General features: G+C 53.5%; 1 protein-coding gene and 3 non-coding genes across 4 annotated transcripts in view; 2 read left to right on the top strand and 2 right to left on the bottom strand.

Annotated features, from left to right (window-relative positions):
• The window catches only part of LASP1 (LIM and SH3 protein 1), a 40,422-nt gene extending 29,689 nt beyond the window's left edge, over nt 1-10,733 (bottom strand). Inside the window, exons 1-2 of the mRNA XM_045889009.3 lie at nt 10,149-10,733; nt 2,954-3,048 (exon numbers count right to left, since the gene is read on the bottom strand). Coding sequence (XP_045744965.1) covers nt 2,954-3,048; nt 10,149-10,217 — 164 coding nt within the window. The 5' untranslated portion in view covers nt 10,218-10,733. The remainder of the gene's footprint in view (nt 1-2,953; nt 3,049-10,148) is intronic.
• Nucleotides 10,734-11,085: 352 nt separating this feature from the next.
• TRNAC-GCA (transfer RNA cysteine (anticodon GCA)) lies at nt 11,086-11,157 on the top strand. The gene has a single exon. It is a non-coding gene; the product is annotated as a tRNA-Cys (tRNA).
• A 1,705-nt stretch (nt 11,158-12,862) lies between these two features.
• Nucleotides 12,863-12,934, bottom strand: TRNAC-GCA (transfer RNA cysteine (anticodon GCA)). The gene has a single exon. It is a non-coding gene; the product is annotated as a tRNA-Cys (tRNA).
• Nucleotides 12,935-16,799: 3,865 nt separating this feature from the next.
• On the top strand, nt 16,800-16,871 carry TRNAC-GCA (transfer RNA cysteine (anticodon GCA)). The gene has a single exon. It is a non-coding gene; the product is annotated as a tRNA-Cys (tRNA).
• The last annotated feature ends 2,302 nt before the right edge of the window (nt 16,872-19,173 follow it).

Here is a 19,173-nt window from a genome sequence, read left to right as displayed (position 1 = left end):
ACGGTGGTTCTTACACCACCAGCCATTGTACACAAGCAGAAAGACACACCTCTAACCATGTCACAGCAATGCCTGGGTGGCTGTGCCTGGGAACTGGGAACACACACACGCCGCCCATTCAGTCTGACTCCTTGGCATTTCTCCCCAGCCCCACATCCAAGCGTGTGTGTCTGGATACGCACCAGGCGTGTGTTTAAGGGCATGTTTGTGGGGGTCCATGACCGCCCAGCAGGCTGGCTGGGAGCTCTAGCCTGTTCTCTCTGCTGCCTAACCCCAAAACAAGTCTGGTGCAAGAAGAGAAATAGAAGAGGCCTTTTTGCTACTTAACAGTCACTTTCTAGAACATTTTAAAATCTCAGTCTTGAGAAGCCACTGGGGAATGACAGACAGCCTTCTTCTCTCTTGACCACCCCTCTGCCAGATGCTGGCTCAGGGACTGGCCAGAAATAGGCACACCACAGAAGCCTCCCTGCACACCAAACTCACACCCTTCCCCACCGAGGGGGTCCAACTCCCTGGCAACGTGCTGGGAGAGATCACCAGTCCCTCTGAGTCTTGAGCAGGAGGTACTGCTGAGAAGGAAGGAAGCCAGGCCTGAGGTCTACAAAGCAAGGCCAGGAGGGGAGTGGGGGCACAGCTACACCCTGGGAAACCCCAAGATTCAGGAATCTGAATGCCACTGGAAGATGGGGCCAGAGGCAGAAAGGGAACAGGAGGGAATGAGAGGGGACGTCAGCACAGGGCCTGGCACGTGGCAGGGGCTCATCCTCTTTGGTCTAGGGGCCCGCATCCCTGGGGAGGAATTCGTAACCGGGGAGAACCTGAAGCTCGGACAGGTCCAGAGGGTACTCCCTGCAGGCCAGGCCTACTATATCCGGCTCCTTCTGGACTCACCAGGTCAGGTTTGCGGGTCTGAGCCCAGACCGACTGCTCAGCAGAAGCCCGGGTTAAGGGAGTGTGAGTGCCTCGGGCAAGGTGCGACTCTCCCCACTCCCGGCTGAAGTGAGACACAGCGGGGCCACACATCCACCAAGGCTTCCGCTCTCATTCAGAGTCCTCCCTAGATAACATCCCAGCTGGGCCAAAGGTCAATGGGGCCGGGCAGAGGCTAGGGCTGTAAAGGCTGGGGGAACGAGGGGCCAACCTGCTTCTCTGGCCAAGGGCCAGGAGAGAGATAGGAACCTCTCTGCCTGGGCAGTTGGGAAGCAGCATCCGGGAAGAGCTGCTTCATCTTCTGCCTTCCCTGGAGACCCCAACACCTGCAGGAGTCCCCACCCCGACTTGCTGCACCCTCCCCAGAAGAGGGTAGAACAGCTAAGCTGCGACTCTGGCACTAGGCTGAGAAAATGCAGAGAAAACAAGGACAAGCCTCTGACTTCTTTCGCCAACTCCCAATGCTCACTGAATTCTAGGCTACTAGAGTCTTAGGAAGAGACGTGAGTAAGCATCAGTCCCTGCCACCCACACCAGGCTCCGGGCTCAGCCCCACTTCTGCTCAGCAGCTGCCCCCAAAGGAGCCTCGGTGCCCAGAATCCAGATTCACGTGGTCCAGCCACGAAGGGGTTACACTGCCCCTGGCCTCTGGCTTTACTGAACCCCACCCCACTCCCCAACAGAGGGAGGAAGTGGCAGAGAATCAGGGCTTGTGTGAGCCCTTAAGAATTCTAAGAATGTCCCATTTCCCTTGGGGGGGGTGGGAGGGGTTGGTAGGGGGAAGAGGATCAGTGGAAGCTAATAGAAGAGCAGAGGAGCTGAAGGAGGAGCTGGGACAGAGCTGTGACCCTCCTTCTTCCCCAGGGGCAACCTTCCCAGTGCCCCAGTCCCTCCCAGAAGGGACAATGTCCAAGCTGCTTCCAGAAATCTCTTTTTGCCAGCACCTGGCTCAGGATGGCAGAGAGCAGGTAGCAGGCAGTAAATGCCTGATGGATGTCCAAACCCCAGGGAGATGACACAGTGGGGTTCAGAGGGCACTGGGGGTGCTGTAAGGGAGAGACAGCCTTCCAAAGGGGTTTAAGCCCCCCAGTCCTTTTAGCCGAGTTCCCGGGCCCAGTGTTCCCCTCCTTGGGGAACCTCAGCAGCAAAGAGCCTCCTGACGGAGAAAAAGCCTGGACTCAAGTCAGATCCTGGATGTTTCTGAATTTTGATTTTGCCACTACTTAGCGAGTGACTTGACCTTCTGAAGCCCTCACCTGGCAGGTGGGGCGTGAGGTCCCGCACACGCAGTGGCCCCCACGCTGAGTTTACAGTTGCTGCACAGGAGGTCAGCTTGCAGGTGGTATACTCTCTGGAAGTGCACAGGATGGGAAGGGGGTGTCCTTCTGGATGGTGTCCTACCCCACCTCTCCCTACCTCCCCGCAGCAGGACAGGCTGCAAGTCCCCGTGTGGAAGGGACAGACCCCCAGCCAACTCCACTGGGAAAGACACGAAGGATTCCACAGCCTTCCACAGCCTCCCTCACCAGAAAGGGAGGAAAGAGATCTGCCCCCAGGCCAGGCGCCCCCTGCATGTTGCCCCTGGTTCTCAAGGGATGAACACCAGGAAGGGCTGGAGCCAGAAGCCCCCAAAGCCTAGGGCCCAGACCCTCTGGCAGAGGGCAAGGAAGAGAGAGAAATGAGAAAAGGCAAACACGACAGGGCAGAGCACCGTCTCCGGAAGGGCCACACCGGGCCCCTCCCTTGTAGTGGGGCGCAGTGGAGGGAATAGGCATGCTTGGCAGAGAGCAACATGCTTACTGGGTTTGAACCAGCCTCTCACTAGCCATGTCATCTGGGGTGAGTCCAGTCCCTTCCCCAGCCTCAGTTTCCCTGCCTGTAAAACGGGCCTATTAGTAGCCCTTAGTTCATCCGGCTGAGGTGAGGACTAAAGGTGATGAGTGCTTATCAGGTATTGTGTGGCAGTGCTGGGCAACATCCTGGAACAGGAGGAAGGAGGAGGGAGGGAGGCAGGACTCACGCGTTGCAGTAGGGGGTCTTCTCGTAGCCCTTGTAGTTCTTCATGTTGAGTGTCATCTTGCAGGTCTCGCAGTGGAAGCATGCTTTGTGCCAGAACTAGGGACGGAGGCAGAGGGAGGAGAGCCATGAGACACGGGGACTTCGGGAAGGGGGACTCGAGCCCCAGGAAGGAGCACGCCGTCCCAGGGATGGATCACAGCATCACCCTGGGTGAACCGGGGCCATCTCGAGTCACAGGCTCCGAAAGCTGACGACACCCGCCTCCCCTTCCCGACTCCCCACCGGTCAGCTGTTGGAGCTGTCAGGAGCGGAAGGCGGGCAGACAGACTGGGTGAGTGCCGAAAAGGCCCCCAGAAGGCTGGTTCTATCGCCCCCAGACCACTCCTGCTGCCCCCCCAACACACACCCCCAGCCGCAGAAGCCTCATCGCTGATGCAAAGCTGCACGAGGATTGCTAAGAAGCCACTGCTGCTGAACTCGGAGGGGCAGCTCCTCAGCCTTGACAAGGTCTAGAGAAGTGGAGGGGGGCCCGGCCGCCATGCCCGGGGCCGGAAGCCCGGCACGTCTTACTCCCACTCCAGGGCCCCCCCACCCACCCCAGGGCTGTTCATCTCTCACCTCCCGCCTCCTGGGGCCCCCCCCGCCGTGACCAGAGTGGGGGGGGTGCCCCAGGCTCTGGTCACCACACCCATACCCTTTCTACCTTCCCTCACCCTTCTTCCAGCCCCAGCCAGGTAACTGGTACGAGAGGCCACCCCCCTACCCCCCCCACCCCCCGCAGCTCTCCCTCCGAGGCACTACAGAGCTCTCCCTGGAGGGTATGCCCTACAGGGGACATCAAAGCTCCACCCTGATGAGCCGTGTGACCTCGGTCAGGGCCCATGCCTCTGAGCCATTTCCACGTGTGCAGAATGGATGTAAAAATAATACCGAATACCGAGCACTAAATGAGAAATCACCTGTAAAGCACTCAGCACAGTGCTTGGCCCCTCTAAGGACCCGAGTGTTAGGTGCTGGGCACTGCGACAGGTACAAACCCAGCCGAGGGGGCTCAGCAGCTTCCAGCAGCTTCCAGTGGAGGTTGGTGCGTGCTGGGGAGCAGGGGGGGGCTCCACCGTGCGCAACCACAGCTACAGTGCATGTGCGAATGAGTGGCAGGTAAGACTCCAGCAAAACCCAGGGAGCAAACCATGGGGCGGGGCAATTGAGGGGAAGAGAGTCGAGGACCAGGAGGGAAGGAGGACCGATGCAACAGAAGTGCCCGCATCCTGAGAAATGGTGATGCCCAGGCAAACCCACGGCAGTGAGACAGAGATCGAGAGATTGCACCCCTGGCAGCCCAGGATGAGGCCCCAGGATCAACAGTGACCCGGAGTCCAGCTTCCAGGACCCCAGAATCTGGGCTGTCTGGTGACCTGGCGGGCCTGCCTCTGCCCCATTTCCTAGTGGTCAGAGGAAGACACTCCTGACCCCTCAAAGGAGGAGGCCAAGAGCCAGGGAAGGGCCCAGGGGGAGATTTCCGAAGGTGCCCAGCACAGAGCTGGCTCTCAGCCACCTGTTAAGGAATTCGCCCAAGTCAGTGCTCTTCTAAACGTGCTGCCCAGCCAACGGGCGCCTCTGGGACACTTGGGAGGAGGGGGCAGAAAAAAGGAAGCTGAGAAGCTGAGATATCACCTCCTCGACCCTGGCCCACCTCAACCAGAGACCAGGGGATAATTTGGGGGTAAGCGCCTTCTAGTAGAGTACTTTCCCTATCAAGGAGACTCGCCCAAGGTGGAATAGTAAATGAAGATAGGAGAACCACTCTTTTGGGAAGAAGGCCAGCTGGAAGTCTGGAAGCAAAGGAACGGCTGGTGTTAAGCTTGGCCCTCACCCCCACCTGGGCTTATCCCAGAGCCCAGCCCAGACTGCTCCCAGTACAAAACCCCCGCACACACACAACCTGGCTGGAAAACTAGAACAGGGTAGTCCCTGCCCCCCATCAGCCCCCCCCCCGAAGTGACAGCCCCTCTCCCCCCCGCCAATGCCTAGAAGGTGCTGGCAGAGTGCCCCAGCCCTGTCACCACCCAGTCTGCTGGCCTCTGCCTGCCTAGCCGCACAGGCCCCTGCCTGGGCCTCCACCTCCCCCCACCCCCTCAGGGGCCTGCCAGGAAAAACATTCTCTGGAATCCGGACCATGACCCACTTTCACACACACACATATGCAGGAATATGCACTGTCCTAGGACTGGGGACCTCCAAAGCTGCCTCCTGACAGACTTGGGGGAGACACAGGGAAAGAGGGAGATGGCCAGGTCCCCGCCCAGGAGCCGAACCCCTGAGGAAGGGGGGCAGAGTATACTGGCCAGGCTGGGGGTACAGGAGTGCCCCAAGAGACCTCCCAGCTGCCTTCTGGAGGAAAGGGAGCCCCCTGGAGGGGATGGGGCCCATTTCCATCAGCAGTTCTTCCCCCCCCAGCTCCAGAGACACCATGCTCTCGGCTGGGCGCATGAGAGGCCGGCCAGTAGTGCCCTGCTCCCTTACAGGGGGCTCAGGAGCTGGGTAACGAACACGAGAGTGGACTGACGGCCTCCAGCGACGCCACTGAACTCACGCTCCCCGTCTGCAGAGTGGTCTCACAGAGGTGCGGGGTGGGGGCGTGGGAGGGACGAGATGACCCAGATGCAGGCTCCAAGCCCAGCGCCGAGAGCTGCTTCCCCTCTAGGCGAGGGCTCCAAGGTTAAAGAAAATCCAGTAGCTCTGGCTACTGTGTCCCCTTTGGGCAAGGGCGGGGGAGGAGTGCAAGGGGGAGCAGAAGATGGCAAGTCACCCAACAGCCCCTGTGGGCCAAGCCGGGGCTGGGGACCCCAAGGGGATCCCAAGATGAAGGACACCCCATCCCCATTTCCATCGGTCTGGTGAAGGACACAGGGAACTAAGTCAGTACAGCCCACAATGACCTGTCTGCCTCCCTCCCCTGCCCCATAGGCCCTGTGGCAAGCAAGAGTCCCCTCCCTTTCTTAGAGGTCCCAGGTAAGATTTCAGAGATGCATTCCTGAGACTCTAGCCTCAGGAGAGCAAAGTGCACCTCTGGGTGTGCAGCTCTAATCCTTCCTGCTGCCTGCAGGAAGTCCACTGTTTCCCTCCCCTCATCACAAAAACCCGGGGCGGGGGGGGCCGCCAGTCAGAAGGCTCTCAGCCTGTCTCTGGGCTCCAGTGGTGCCCATAAGGCCCCTCCACCTGCACCTCCAGAGCTCCATCCGCTCCACGGAAGCCCCCCCACTCCACAGAAAGGCAAATGGAGGCTGGTGGGGGCAGAAGCAAGATCCCCCACACGTGGTCAAGGCTTGGGCCAGCCTCTCTCTTTCTCTGGAATCACTGTGCAGCTGGGGGAAGCGGCTCTCACAGCTCTGGGGGAGGGGGATGCGGCGAACCTCAGGTCACTGTGCCTGCAGCCTGGCACCTTGCCCTCTGCACCCAGGCTGCCCGAGGTGGCCATGACTCAGGGTTGGAGGATGAAGCCCTCCCCTCCCTTCCTGTTGCCAAGGGTTACAGTGCCTCCCTCCTCCGGGAGCAACACCAGCTGTCCCCTGGCCGGGGCCGGGGTCACCATCCTAGCTCAGTCGGCCACCTGGGCTGCCGGCTTAAAGGCAAAGACCTTGGCTGCAACTCCCCAATTTTCCAGGGGGAGATTATTATTCCTAGTGCCCCAGCTCCATACAGGAGCTCAGGCCCAGAACATTCCTCAGGCCAGGGTCAGAAAGGGGTGGACCAGTACGGACACTAGGAGACGGTATAAATAAAAGTACCTTTTGCAAACAGAACAGGCAGAAAAGCTGAGCACAAAGCACTTTTAGATTTGAATTCCAGCTCTGGCTGAGCAGGGAATGAGCCACATGATCTGTCTGAGCCTCCATGTATGAGGTTCATAATTCACGGGAGCAATCACATCTGTTTTGTGAAGACTGAACCTGGTACGTTGCAGTGAGTAGTAGCTACGGTGAACAGATGATCACGAAGTGATCGTGGGGTACGCTCAGCTTCAGCTGGAAAAGTAGGGCACCACAGCTACGTGGACTTGCCTTCTCTCTCTCTCTCTCTCTCTCTAGTCTAGCCCAGCCGCCTTCTACCTTGCTGCCCCCTGTGGGGGGGTGGCTCAGACCACCAGAGGCAGAGCGCCCTCCCCTCCCAGTGAGGCGTTCCAAGAGGAGCTAGCAACCTACCAATCCTCTACCCTTCCCGAAGGTCTCCACCTGTTTTCAGGGGCCTGGGAAAGGAAGCCAGCGGAGAGTACTCGACAGTACAGATCCCCGGATACAAATGCATCCCCAATAGGGTCTGGGACAAAACTCCGCCCTTCTCCAAATGTAGAGGACGTTCTGGGACACAGACTCCCCTCCTCCCCAAAGGCCCTGCAGCAGCCATTCAGAGAGCCTGGCACAAAGCAAGTGCTCAATAAATATTTGTTGAATGAATGAGCAAATGAGGTCACCCCATTTCTCCCCCAACTCTAAGCCCAGAAGTCCTCTGAGGAAGCACGTTTCGACCTCCCTCCTCAAACGCCATCATCAGCGATATATATTTATTCAGCATGCACAGCACGCTGGGTGCTGCTGGTTGGGGGCAGGGTGGCCATCAGCGGTGACTCGGCCTTTACCCACCTAAGCCTTTGGGAGATAAGGCTCAGGGAGGAGAAAAAGCTAACAGCAAGGACGTAGCTTGTGCTCTGGGTCACATCGTGAGCTAGGTACCATAGGGAAATCGTAGTGAAATGAGTCTAATTTGACTCTCCTCTAGTAAATGGGAGGCCTTGAGAAGTTGGTTAGCAACCGCATCTATGAGACTGAATGCTCCCCGCTCCCAGGTCTCGGTCCTCTGGGCACCAGGTCCCCAGTCCAAGTGCCTGTGCTTACCGTCTGGAGAGGGTTGGGAGGAACAGGTCTGACACCTGAATATTCTAGGCCTCCTGCTCAGTGGAGGGGGGGAGGTCTCCCCAGGGCCACCGCCTCTAAGGAGAGCTCTAAAAAGAGGGAGGAATCACCATCTCCCACTTCCCAGGGCAACCCCACCTGAATGTCCTCTTCCAGCTAGGGCAAGTAGAACCCCAGGAGAAGGCATCCTGCGGGATCCCTACCTGCCCCACCCCCACCTCTGGCACACAGCACCAAAAGATTTTATAAGGGAGCTGGGTGTGGGGCTGGACCGAGTATCCCAGAAAGACAGGGAGGACACAGCCTACACCGCATCCCCTTCCAGGCACTTTGGCAGGAGCTGTAGTACACTGCCCCACTTCTAAGGAAATGACATCATTCATACCCATGTGACAGATGGTGAATACTGAGGCCTAAAGCCATTCATAAAGTTGGTGGGAACAGACCTGGAACTAGGACCAAGTCTCCCCTTGGCTCCTGGCCAAGCAAACCCTCCACCAAATATTGCTTCTGCCTTATATAGGTGAAAGAGCCCACAGCCTCTTCCCAGTTCATGACTATGGAGAATGGGGGGTGGGGGGCACATGGAATGCAAAGGCCAAATGCAAGATGCAGAGGCCAAAATCCCTCCCATCGAGGAAAGGCAAGAACCCCGAACAGTTAGTTCTTCAGCTAGTGCCTCCAAGCTCAAGTCCTGCCTTCCAGAAGCTGGTGTGGTCTTTGGGAAGATCAGCACCCCCACTGCTTGTGCCCACATTATGGCTCTCCTTTCCTCCTGCCCAGCCCAGGAGAGATAACGAAACAGCAGCAGCCCCATATATCTCCTTCCTCCAAGAGCAAGTTCAAATGTATTTCAGGACCTGGGAACCCTACCCCATTGCCCTGACTCAGAGGCTAAAGATCACAGGAAGCTCCAGTCCCAAGGGAGAGGGAAGAGACAAAAAGTATCCAATGAACTATCCTTTCCCAAACAAAACCTGGCTCCAGGTGTGCGATGAAGTAGGCCCCAGGGCTCTGCACCCCTCTTCCATCCCATGCCCCCCAACCCCTACCAGTTCAGACAGGTAGGAGGGGATATTTGGATTTGGAGTCAGTTTTGGGAGGTGGGTGAAAGGCATGACAAGGAAGGAGAAAAACCACAGAGGCTTCTCCTCCAGAGTGGGGAGAAGATGAGGAGGGGGAGGAATCGCATTAGGATCTTAGGGAGCTTAAAAAACCGGATCCTACCCGAAACTGATGGAAACACCCAGTTCTACTCTTCACCTCCCTCCAAAAGTATAATAGCAACCAGATGAATAAGTCCAGCACGGATTGGGGGGGCGGGGAGGAACGATGCGTAAGGGCCCCCAAGGGACCATGAATTTCCAGAAGGCCACCTTCCCCTCTTCCTAACACCTCCCCCTCTTCTGGGCTTCCCCTGAACTCAGCCAACCCCACCCTTCATTGGGGAAACCTGCTTTGAAAAGTTAGCTCTTTGTTCTACAAGCCGGTCTCAGGCTCTGAGCACAATTTCAGGAGATCTCTGCAAAGCACCCCCCACCCACCCTACTCCAGCACCCGACCCCGCCCCGCTCTGGCTGGGCGGCCCAGCCCCGGGAGTTGGCTTCTAATTTGAGGTGGGGGCTGGGAAGCTATGAAGGAGGTCTGCTAGTCTATTAAGCGCGAAACCACCGAGGTGGGTACAGGTCGTCCAAAAAAAGGGGTCTCGCAGTGGGGCTTGGGTCCTTATCCGAAGCCCAGTTCACCAGATGTAACACTGGCCGGCTGATAGCCCCCGCCCCGGGTCTCCAGGCCATGAAGTCCGGCCATTTGCGGCCAAAGCTGCGGGTTTCGCTGGGCCCCCCAGCCTCTGCCCCGCCCCCCCCCCCGCCGCCCCCTCCCCCCAGCGCCCCGCGCTTCCGCCTACTTGGCGCTCAGCGCGGCGGGGAGAGGGAGCGGCCGTCTCCTCTCACTCTCCCGGCCCTGGGGGCGGGACTGCACCCCTAACCTTCCCCCACCCCCCACCCCTGGGCCTGGCCTCCCTACTCCTCTTCCGTCCTCCCAGCCCCAGGGCACAGAGCCCACTATTCTCCAGCAGTGGCTGCCGCCACGCGTGGACTCCCTGCCGCGCCGCAGATCTCCCGGTTTCCAGACTGGGGTCTGTCCCCACACCCCATGACACCGCCCTCCGTTCCTCCTCCCCGGATCGCGGGGACGAGGCGGCACCGACCCGGCCCTTCTCTCCTCCCCTAATCCGGAGCATAGCTCGGGGATTGCAACGACGCGCCTCCGGATCCCGGGGCTCACCTTATCCAGACAGTTCACCTTCTCCGTGGGGTACACGATCTTGCCGCACCGGGCGCAGTTGGGATTCATGGCTCCGGGAAGGGCTGGGGCGGGGACGCCCGAGCTCGCGCGCGTTCTCTTTCCCCGGAGCGAGCTGGCGGGAGGCGGCCGCGGCTGCAACTACACAGGCAGCGGCGACGGCGGCTGGAGCTAGGGAACTGGCCTCCGCCTCCGCCCTCCTTCCCCTAATAAACACAGCGGGGAGGAGGGGCTGCACCGGGGCGGGGACGCGCCGCGGGCGCGGGCAGGGGCGCGCGCGGGCGGCGCGCTTCCCGGGCGACGTGGGGCTGCGCGGGGGCGGATTCCGGGGAGGGCGGCGGGGCCGGGGGCGCGCGCCTAGGTGCGTCCCGAGGGTCCCCCGTACCCCGGCGCTCTCCGGCGGAAGGTGCCCTCAGCGCGCCCGGAGGCCAGGGACCCCCTTGGCGCTGGAGGCGGCGCGGAGCCCGTCTGGCTGCACATCTGGGGCGCCCGGGCTGCGGGAGGCGGGCCAACCCCTCGCACCCATCGAGGGTGGGGCTGGAACCCTCCCGAACGCCGGATTGGATTCACCAGATTCGGGGACTTTCCTTTGTGCCGGTCGATACCTGGCGTGAACCTGCGGCCGGAACGGGAAGCCCCTGCCCCGCCCCTCAGTTAGCCTCCCTTCCCCCACATCCTTTCCCACGTTTGTAGGGCGGAACCCGTCCCTACAGCCTGGGCGCTGCGCCTCGCAGCCCCGGCTAGTTCTTCCTTCCCCGCGCTCTGCCTTGCGGCTTTCCCGGGTTTCTCCGGGTCCGGACACCTTCTGCCCTCCGCTTGGCCCCCTTTCTTCATTCCTTTCCCCTTACTCTTACTGCCTACCCTCAGTGTAGCAGTGTTTTAGCCTCCAAAGAGCCATGTCCAGGCGCAGCAGCGGCGTGGGGGTATAGCTCAGTGGTAGAGCATTTGACTGCAGATCAAGAGGTCCCTGGTTCAAATCCGGGTGCCCCCTTCGTGGTTTTTCCTTCACTCTGACACGAGCCATTTAATAAATTGGATTTACTATTGACCGTTGGATCCTAGGTCAAAAGAAAACCGAAAGTCGAATTTTTACAGATGCCATCCTCATTTTCCAACCTTAGCAGAAAGTTTTCGATTTTGCTTTGTACCCAGCAGAAGGAGGAGGCGTGGGTGCGCCCACAAACCATGTTCAAAAGCTGCAGCTCCCTATCATCCGCGCCAGAATTGGGATTTCTGCGGCCACCGCCAGCAACCTCAAGGGTGTCAGGCAGTTCGAGGCGCCCGGGTCAGAGGACAAGATTACTCCCCCAACTTGGCTTTCCGTTTCCGATGGGGGCGGTGGATGGTCAAGAGAGGGAAACCCACAAACACAACCTTTCCCCAACTTCAACTTTCTTTCTTAAGTAAGGTGTCATGGACCTGCCGTGTTCACCCTTCCCTCTTGCTCATGACACAGGCAGAGTGAAAGCACTTCAAGAATGTTAAAATGGCGAATTCACACCCATAGGCTCATTTTAATTTACAAAAATAAAGTTACATCCGGACGCAAACTGATATATACTAAGGCAATGACTCTCAAATTTGAGCGTGCAGCAGAATGACCAGAGGAGCTTGTTGAGACACCCCCAGTTTCTGACTCTGCAGGCCTGGAGTGGAACTTCAAGAATTTGCATTTGTAACCAGTTCCTGGGCGCTGCTGCAGCTGGTCAGGGGGGCCACGCTTCGAGAACCACTGAATTAGTAATAGGAGGCGATTGATTGTGCTTCACAACCTAAAGGTGGGACAGATATCTGTTGGCTTCCTGACTGACAGTTAACATTGTTGGGCCACAGGGAAACAATGTCTGAAAGCAGCAAGGGCGTCCCCCTCGACTAGATTTTGCCCAAAAAAAGGAAAAATAAAGGAGAAAGGGAGAGACATGCTGCCCGGGTCAGGGGGCAGCTGTGATATTTTAAACCCGGAATCTGGTTGTGTCATCCTTCGGAGCCCTTGGGGAATACTTGAGTGCATTTTTCCCCATGGCTCTCATAACTGGGAGAGGCGTCAAAAGCCTGGGCATGGAGACTGAGCAGAACCGCTGTCGGGGCGCAAAGCCCAATCCCAGGGAATAGCCAGCTTTTCACCCCTTTTCTGGACAGTAGGCCTCAGATTTACCACCTGCACTTTTATCAGGCCAAAGCCCTCCCTTTGAGCTAACATAAAGAAGGAGAAAGCCATCTCCTTTTGACCTATCTTCTATCTGTGCTGGGTCTTAAACTTCTCAACCACGTAGATAAACCTTCTGAACTTGGATTCTGTTCTAGTCTTCTCAGAGTAGGAACTAGGCTAAATAATGTTCCCTCTCCCCCCCTTCCCGCCAGACACTCCATTGTTAACCTAAAAAGAAAACTATAATTTAACATTAAACCAATAGATCTCAAACTGTCTCAGAGATGAAAATAGTTTGGTGCTCCCTTTTTACCCACAAGTGGGCTTCTTGCCACTGAATTGGGGTATACCGTAAGACTGGACAGAGTAATATTCCACTGTTCAACCTCTGGGGTGTTGCTCTTTGCTTCTCAGGTACAAGGAACAAGTACCTGCTGGGGGAAATCAGCCAAGTGAAAGAGACCAGGATTCCAAAGAGTTTCGGATTCATGACCTACAAATGTCTGGGTTATACTTGAACAACTGTGAAAAACAGTAAAGGTAGCCAAGGGGGCACCCGGATTTGAACCGGGGACCTCTTGATCTGCAGTCAAATGCTCTACCACTGAGCTATACCCCCTCTGCTGGCAAAGCTGTGGTAAATTCTCTTTACCACAATCCTAAATTTTTCATCCTGAAAATTATTTGTTGGAAGTTCGTTTCTTCTTGCTAGGTGATACTGAATTTTCTAGTAAGGAGGAACAGAACTAAAATACCAAGAGAAGACATGGCATTTTGAAAACATGTGAAGTCAGGTACCAATCTGCCTTTTCAAAATAGACTCAATTCCCTATCCATAACCCCACCCATCTCTTTACCCAAAGAAGTCAGAAAACAATCTTTTGCAAAACTGGATAGGAAATCCTTTTCCCTGGTCTCTCTAAAAAGAATACAAACACCAGCTAACAGGACACCACTGGGAGACACTCCCTGCCTATACTCTCTTGAGGTCGCTCTCTCTTTTTATGGAGCAACTACTCCACGTTAGGTGCAGAACATACTTTCTGTTCTCACTCACACCAAGTCTAAAGTCTAGTGAAGACAAACCAGACACCAGAAAGTTAGGATCTGAAAGACATGAAAGGGACAGTTGGCTATCGGGGAGGGCAGGCATTCTAGGTAGTGGGAATGACTACCACCAAGTCCCTAGAGCCAGAGTGGCTGGAGAGGTGGACAAAGGGAGGGCAAATCAAAAGAGCTGGACAGGTAGCCAGGGCCGTCAAGGGCCTTGTAATCCAAGGCAAGGAGTATGGATTTTATTGCATATGGATGAAAAGCCAGCCATTGGACGGTTTGGAGCGGGGATTTGAGATCATCACCCACACTGCTGTGGGGAAGAGGTATGGGGACTCAAGAATGGACGTAGAGAATACACACAATGGAATATTACTCGGCCTTTAAAAAGCAGGAAATTTTGCAATATTTGACAACATGGGACATTATGCTAAGTGAAATAAGCCAATCACGGAAGGACAAACACGGAATAATTCCACTTACATGAGACATCTAAAACAATTGAACTCACAGAAGCAGGGAGTAGAATGGTGGTGGCCAGGGATGAGGAAAGAGATATGGGGAGTTGTTAACCAATGGGCATAAAATTTCAGGTATACAAGATGAATAAATTCTAGAGATCTGCTATACAACATTGTGCCTATAGTTAACAATACTGTATTGTACACTTAAAAATCTGTGAAGGGACGTCCGGGTGGCTCAGTCGGTCGAGCGTCCAACTCTTGGTTTTGTTTCTGCTCAGGTCATGATCTCAGGGTCGTGAGATTGAGCCCCACATCAGGCTCTATGCTCAGCACAGAGTTTGCTTGAGATTCTCTGCCTCTCCCCCTCCGCCTCCCCCTGCTCATGCACACACTCTCTTTCTCTCTCTCAAATAAATAAATAAATAAATAAATAAATAAATAAATAAATAAAATCTTTAAAAATCTGTGAAGGGGGTAGATCTCATGTTAAGTGTTCTTGCCACAATAAAGGAGAAGAAAAAGATGGACACAGAGAGACAGGCTAGGATTCTATTGCAGTAGTGCAGGCAAGAGATGATGGTGGTGTCTTAGACTACAATAGTGTACTTCTTTCCTGTTGCTGCTATAACAAACCACCACCAACTTATTTCCTTAAAACAACACAAAAATATTATCTTACACTTCTGGAGGTCAGAATTCCAAAATCAAATTCACTGGGCTAAACTCAAGATGTTGACATGCCTGTGTTCCTTCGGAGGCTTTAGGAGAGCATCAGTTTCCCTGGCTTTTGTAGCTTCCAGAGACCACCGGCATTTCTTGGCTCATGGCCCCTTCCTCCATTTTCAAAGCCAACGTAGTATCTTCTCACCCTCTGATCTCTGCATCCATCCTTACATCTTCTCTCTGTCTCTGACTCTGATCCTCCTGCTTCTCTCTCATAAGGACCCTTGTGATTCATTTGAGTTTATCCACATAATCCAGGATAATCTCCCCAACTCAAGATTCTTAACTGCAACCACATCTGCCTTTTATCTTATAAGCTAACAGATTCACAAGGGGATTGGGACATGGACATATCTGGAGGGCCCTTATTTAGCCTACTACCATGGGAACAGCAGAGCCGGAGAGGAGTGTAGGCCTCCAGATGGGCCATGGAAGAGAAGCTACGTGCTTCCTGTAATTTGGATGGCTTGAGGAAGAGGAGCGAAAGAGAAGAATCACGAGTGACTCTTGTTTTTTGTCTTCACCATCTGGGTGGATGGTGGTGTGGTTTCCTGAGATGAAGAATACCGGGAAAGGAGTAAGTTTAGAAGGGAAAAAATTAAGTTTCTTTTTAAAACTCTTACACAGAAAGTAAAACAGTTCACATCTTCATTTCTTTCATTATCAACGACCTGTCTCCAACTGGACTGTAAGTTCCTTCAGGGCAGGGATCACTTTGCATTCCTCCTTGTTTTCCCCACAGTAGTTGGCACAGCGCCTGCCTGGGTCACATGCTAATATGGGTCAACATGTTAAGAGTGAGGTGCTCCGTAGATATTGAAGAGGGGATGTTAAGTATGCAGTTGAAGATCCAGTGAATTCTGGGGACCAGGGAGAGGTCTGGGCTGGAAATGTAATTCTGGGAGTTGTCAGTGTATAGTGGGGAGTTGACGAAGGAGGTAGTAAATCCCAGAAGTGCGCTAGACTTGGCTCATACTGCTTGTGAGAACTGATGATTGAATTTTCAGGAATTTTAAAAGCCAGTTGGCTTCCTTGTGGTAGCTTGAAATTGGCAGGTGGGAGTATTTGCACCGTGGGAATTAGCAAATGCTATAAACCAGGTCCTTTGAACCCACTGTTAGCCATTTACCAGCACACCACTGCTTCTGATTCTGATTTTCTCCAAAATGGAAGAAATAGGCCAGCTCTTCAGCTAAGAGAGTGAGGAAAGATAAGATATGGAAGGTTTGAGACAGGAGAAAGTGTGTGAAATAGACATTTTGGAGAGTGAGAACGTGAACCTAGCCAGCCAGTGGTGTAAGAATTCTAGCCAGGGAACACTAGCCTGTTTGAGATTGATGAGGTGACATAGGACTTGTGAGCTCTTCTCCAGCAAAAATCAGTGGACTGGGTGCTAGCCTGGTGTAATGTGGTAGTTGAGTTTTATCAGGATTGTGGTTTGGCTGGCAAGTACAAACTAGGGTGCATAGTGAACCAGGCAGGCGCTGTGCCAACTACTGTGGGGAAAACAAGGAGGAATGCAAAGTGATCCCTGCCCTCAAGGAACTTACAATCCAGTTGGAGAACCAAGATACATACTCCAGGGGAAAAAATTACTGACAATCAGGAAGGTAAATGCAGAGTAGCAGAACTGCAGAGACAGGTCGTTGATAATAAAGAAATGAAGTCACTGGCTTTCTTAAAAATGGGTCTCAAGAAAGAAGAAATGTGCAAGTGATTGCAGTTGCACAAAGCAAAGGAAGGGCTTCCCGATCTAGGGGAAACCTGTTGATGTTTGAAGAGGCCAGGGGAGAGGAAGTGACTGAAGATGCTGAGAATGGAGACAATGGAAGCTTGTCTGGTACAGGAGGAGAGAGGGTCTGAAGAAGGACAGGGGAAGCATTTCCTCTCTTGCACAAAGCACTGGGCTGGGGATTCAGTGCAGCTCGGGTTGCAGGCAGGGAGGCTGGCAATGCACGGAAGAATTCCCAGACACCAGAGGTAGAAAAGCCTGTCGTTGATGGAGAGAAGGAATCCCATTCACACACCCCCACAGGACCTTCAAGCCTGGGTCAGAGCAGACCTCACATTCCTCTCCCACCACTTGGGTCGAGATTGTCTCTGCAATCTTCTCTTGATTCTTTCTATCACCCCCAGAAACCTGAAACAGTCAATCAATCACAGGTACTAAAGTATTACTAACCACCAGAGAGGTCTGGTCAGCGAATGCCACAATTAAGGTATAATCCCTCTCTCTCCAGCAGAGGGGGTATAGCTCAGGGGTAGAGCATTTGACTGCAGATCAAGAGGTCCCCGGTTCAAATCCGGGTGCCCCCTACTGCATTCACTTTTAAGCCCTACCATCCTCAAGATGATAGGAAAGAGATACAATACTAACCAAGCAGGCGTCCCTGCAGAGTGTCCTGGGAATAGGGAAAGAAACTACAGCACCAAGGATTTCAGGTGCTAATGGCTGAGTCAACATGAAAACAAAGTAATTACCGTGTAAGGCAAGAATGTCCGCAACCATTCTGGGGTCCTCCATCCAGGTCAGTGGTTCTGAAACAATGGTCTGGGGGATTCCTGAGACCCTTCCTAGAAAGAGAAAAGCTAATTTTATAAGACTACATTATTTATCTGTTTCTTGTTCTTTCATGAGTATACAGTAGAGTTTTCCAGAGGCTATACCATGATTTGTGCTATCACAACAGATAAAGTGTGGGAACATGAAAATCCAGCTGTCTTCCTTTAAGCCAGACATTAAAGGGATCGCCAAGAGAATGTAAAGCAAAGACACTCCTCGTTAAATTATTCTTCTTTAGAAACATGTATTTTTCATTTTAAGATGTTATGTATTTTTTATTTTTTATTTATTTTATTTTATTTTTTTTAAGATTTTGTTTATTTGACAGAGAGAGACCCAGCAAGAGAGGGAACACAAGCAGGGGGAGTGGGAGAGGGAGAAGCAAGCTTCCTGCGGAGCAGAGAGCCTGATGTGGGGCTCGATCCCAGGACCCTGGGATCATGACCTGAGCCGAAGGCAGACGCCCAACGACTGAGCCACCCAGGCGCCCCTAAGATGTTATGTATTTTTTAATAGGCAGTGGACTTATTATCTTAAGTGAATTAACAAATACTTAAACATTTCAGAGTTTTAATGTCTAGTCTAGTCAATGTCAATAGATATAACCTACATAAACAAAAACTCTTTGAGGTCCCCAATAATTTAAGAATGTTAAGTGGTCTTCAGATGAAAATTTGAGAACCACTACTCCAAAGTAAAGAGGTGGCTCAGGGGAGAGCATCCTGGGGTTGCGAAACGGCACAGGGAAGAGATGACATTTGAGCACAATTCTGAAGAAGATGAGGATAAATATGAGTCCTGAACTCCTAAGCAGTTTGGTGTTGCTGGAGAATGAAGTGTAAGAGGAAAGGTGATTGGAGATGAGGCCAGAGAGAAGGTAAGCCCTTTCAGGAGGAGACTCCAGTGTTATGCTAAGGAGCTTGGACTTTATTCTATAAGCACTAGAAGGCCAGCACGGGGTTTTAGCGATGGAATGTTATGGTGAGACACTGGTGGTAGCCCCAACTAAGAAGACTAATAAAGGGGAACCTGGCGGCTCAGTCGGTAGGGAACACAATCATTGTCCTTGGGGTTGTGAGTTTGAGCCCCATGTTGGACATAGAGTTGTTGTTGGTTTTTTTTAAGATTTTATTTATTTATTTGACAGAGAGAGAGTGAGAGAGGGAACACAAGTAGGGGGAGTGGGAGAAGCAGGCTTCCCACTGAGCATGGAGCCCAATGTGGGGCTCGATTCCAGGACCCTGGGATCATGACCCAAGCTGAAGGCAGATGCTTAACGGCTGAGCCACCCAGGCGCCCCTAGAGTTTACTTTAAAAAGTGAAAAAGAAGAGAAAAATACAGGCAGAAGAGTAGATCTCTGAGGAAAATGATGATTTCTGTTTTGGACATGCCAGTTTTGAAGTGCCTGTGGGGTGGAAGTATCCCAATCACCATTTCCATATATTGGCGAGAGCTAAGCAGAAATGTCTGCACTGGAGATATAGATGGGGGGGAGATTAGCATATAGACAACAATTGAAGCTATCTGGGTGGACGTGATCACCTAGGGAAATAAAGGAGGAAAGAGCTTAGTGGCTTAGAGCCTGTGCTTTGGAATTAGCTGGGTTTGGGGTGGCATTCCAGCTCTGCCTTTCACAAGCTGTGTGATCTTGGACACATGACTTCCCCTTTTCATTTCTCTGTTTTCTCATTGGTAAAATGAGAATAATAATAATACCTACATCCCAGGGTTGTTGGGAGGATCCAAGAAGTCACATTCTGGTAAAATGCTTACCTCAATGACTAGGACTCAGTAACATTCCATAAATAGTAAATTCTATTATTAGCAGCATCATGGAAAACATGGGTGAAGAGTGTTAAGAAGGTGGGAATGATCCCAGTGTGAAATGCTGTGGAGGTCAAGTAAGACACTGAAGAGTGTCCTTGGAATTTGAAAATGCGTAGGTCACGGTGACTTTTCTAGTATAATTTTTCAACATACATCATTTCTAGTATAACTTCAGTCATGTAGTGAGGACATAGGCTACAGGGTTCAAGGAATGTGTACATGCAGGA

This window comes from Mirounga angustirostris, unplaced genomic scaffold, assembly GCF_029215605.1.
Source record: "Mirounga angustirostris isolate CCGP_5_RB_7025 unplaced genomic scaffold, mMirAng1.0.hap1 SCAF_17, whole genome shotgun sequence".
NCBI classification, from domain to species: domain Eukaryota; kingdom Metazoa; phylum Chordata; class Mammalia; order Carnivora; family Phocidae; genus Mirounga; species Mirounga angustirostris.
Note: the sequence above shows the minus strand (reverse complement) of the source record. Positions and strands in the feature narration are given on the sequence as shown.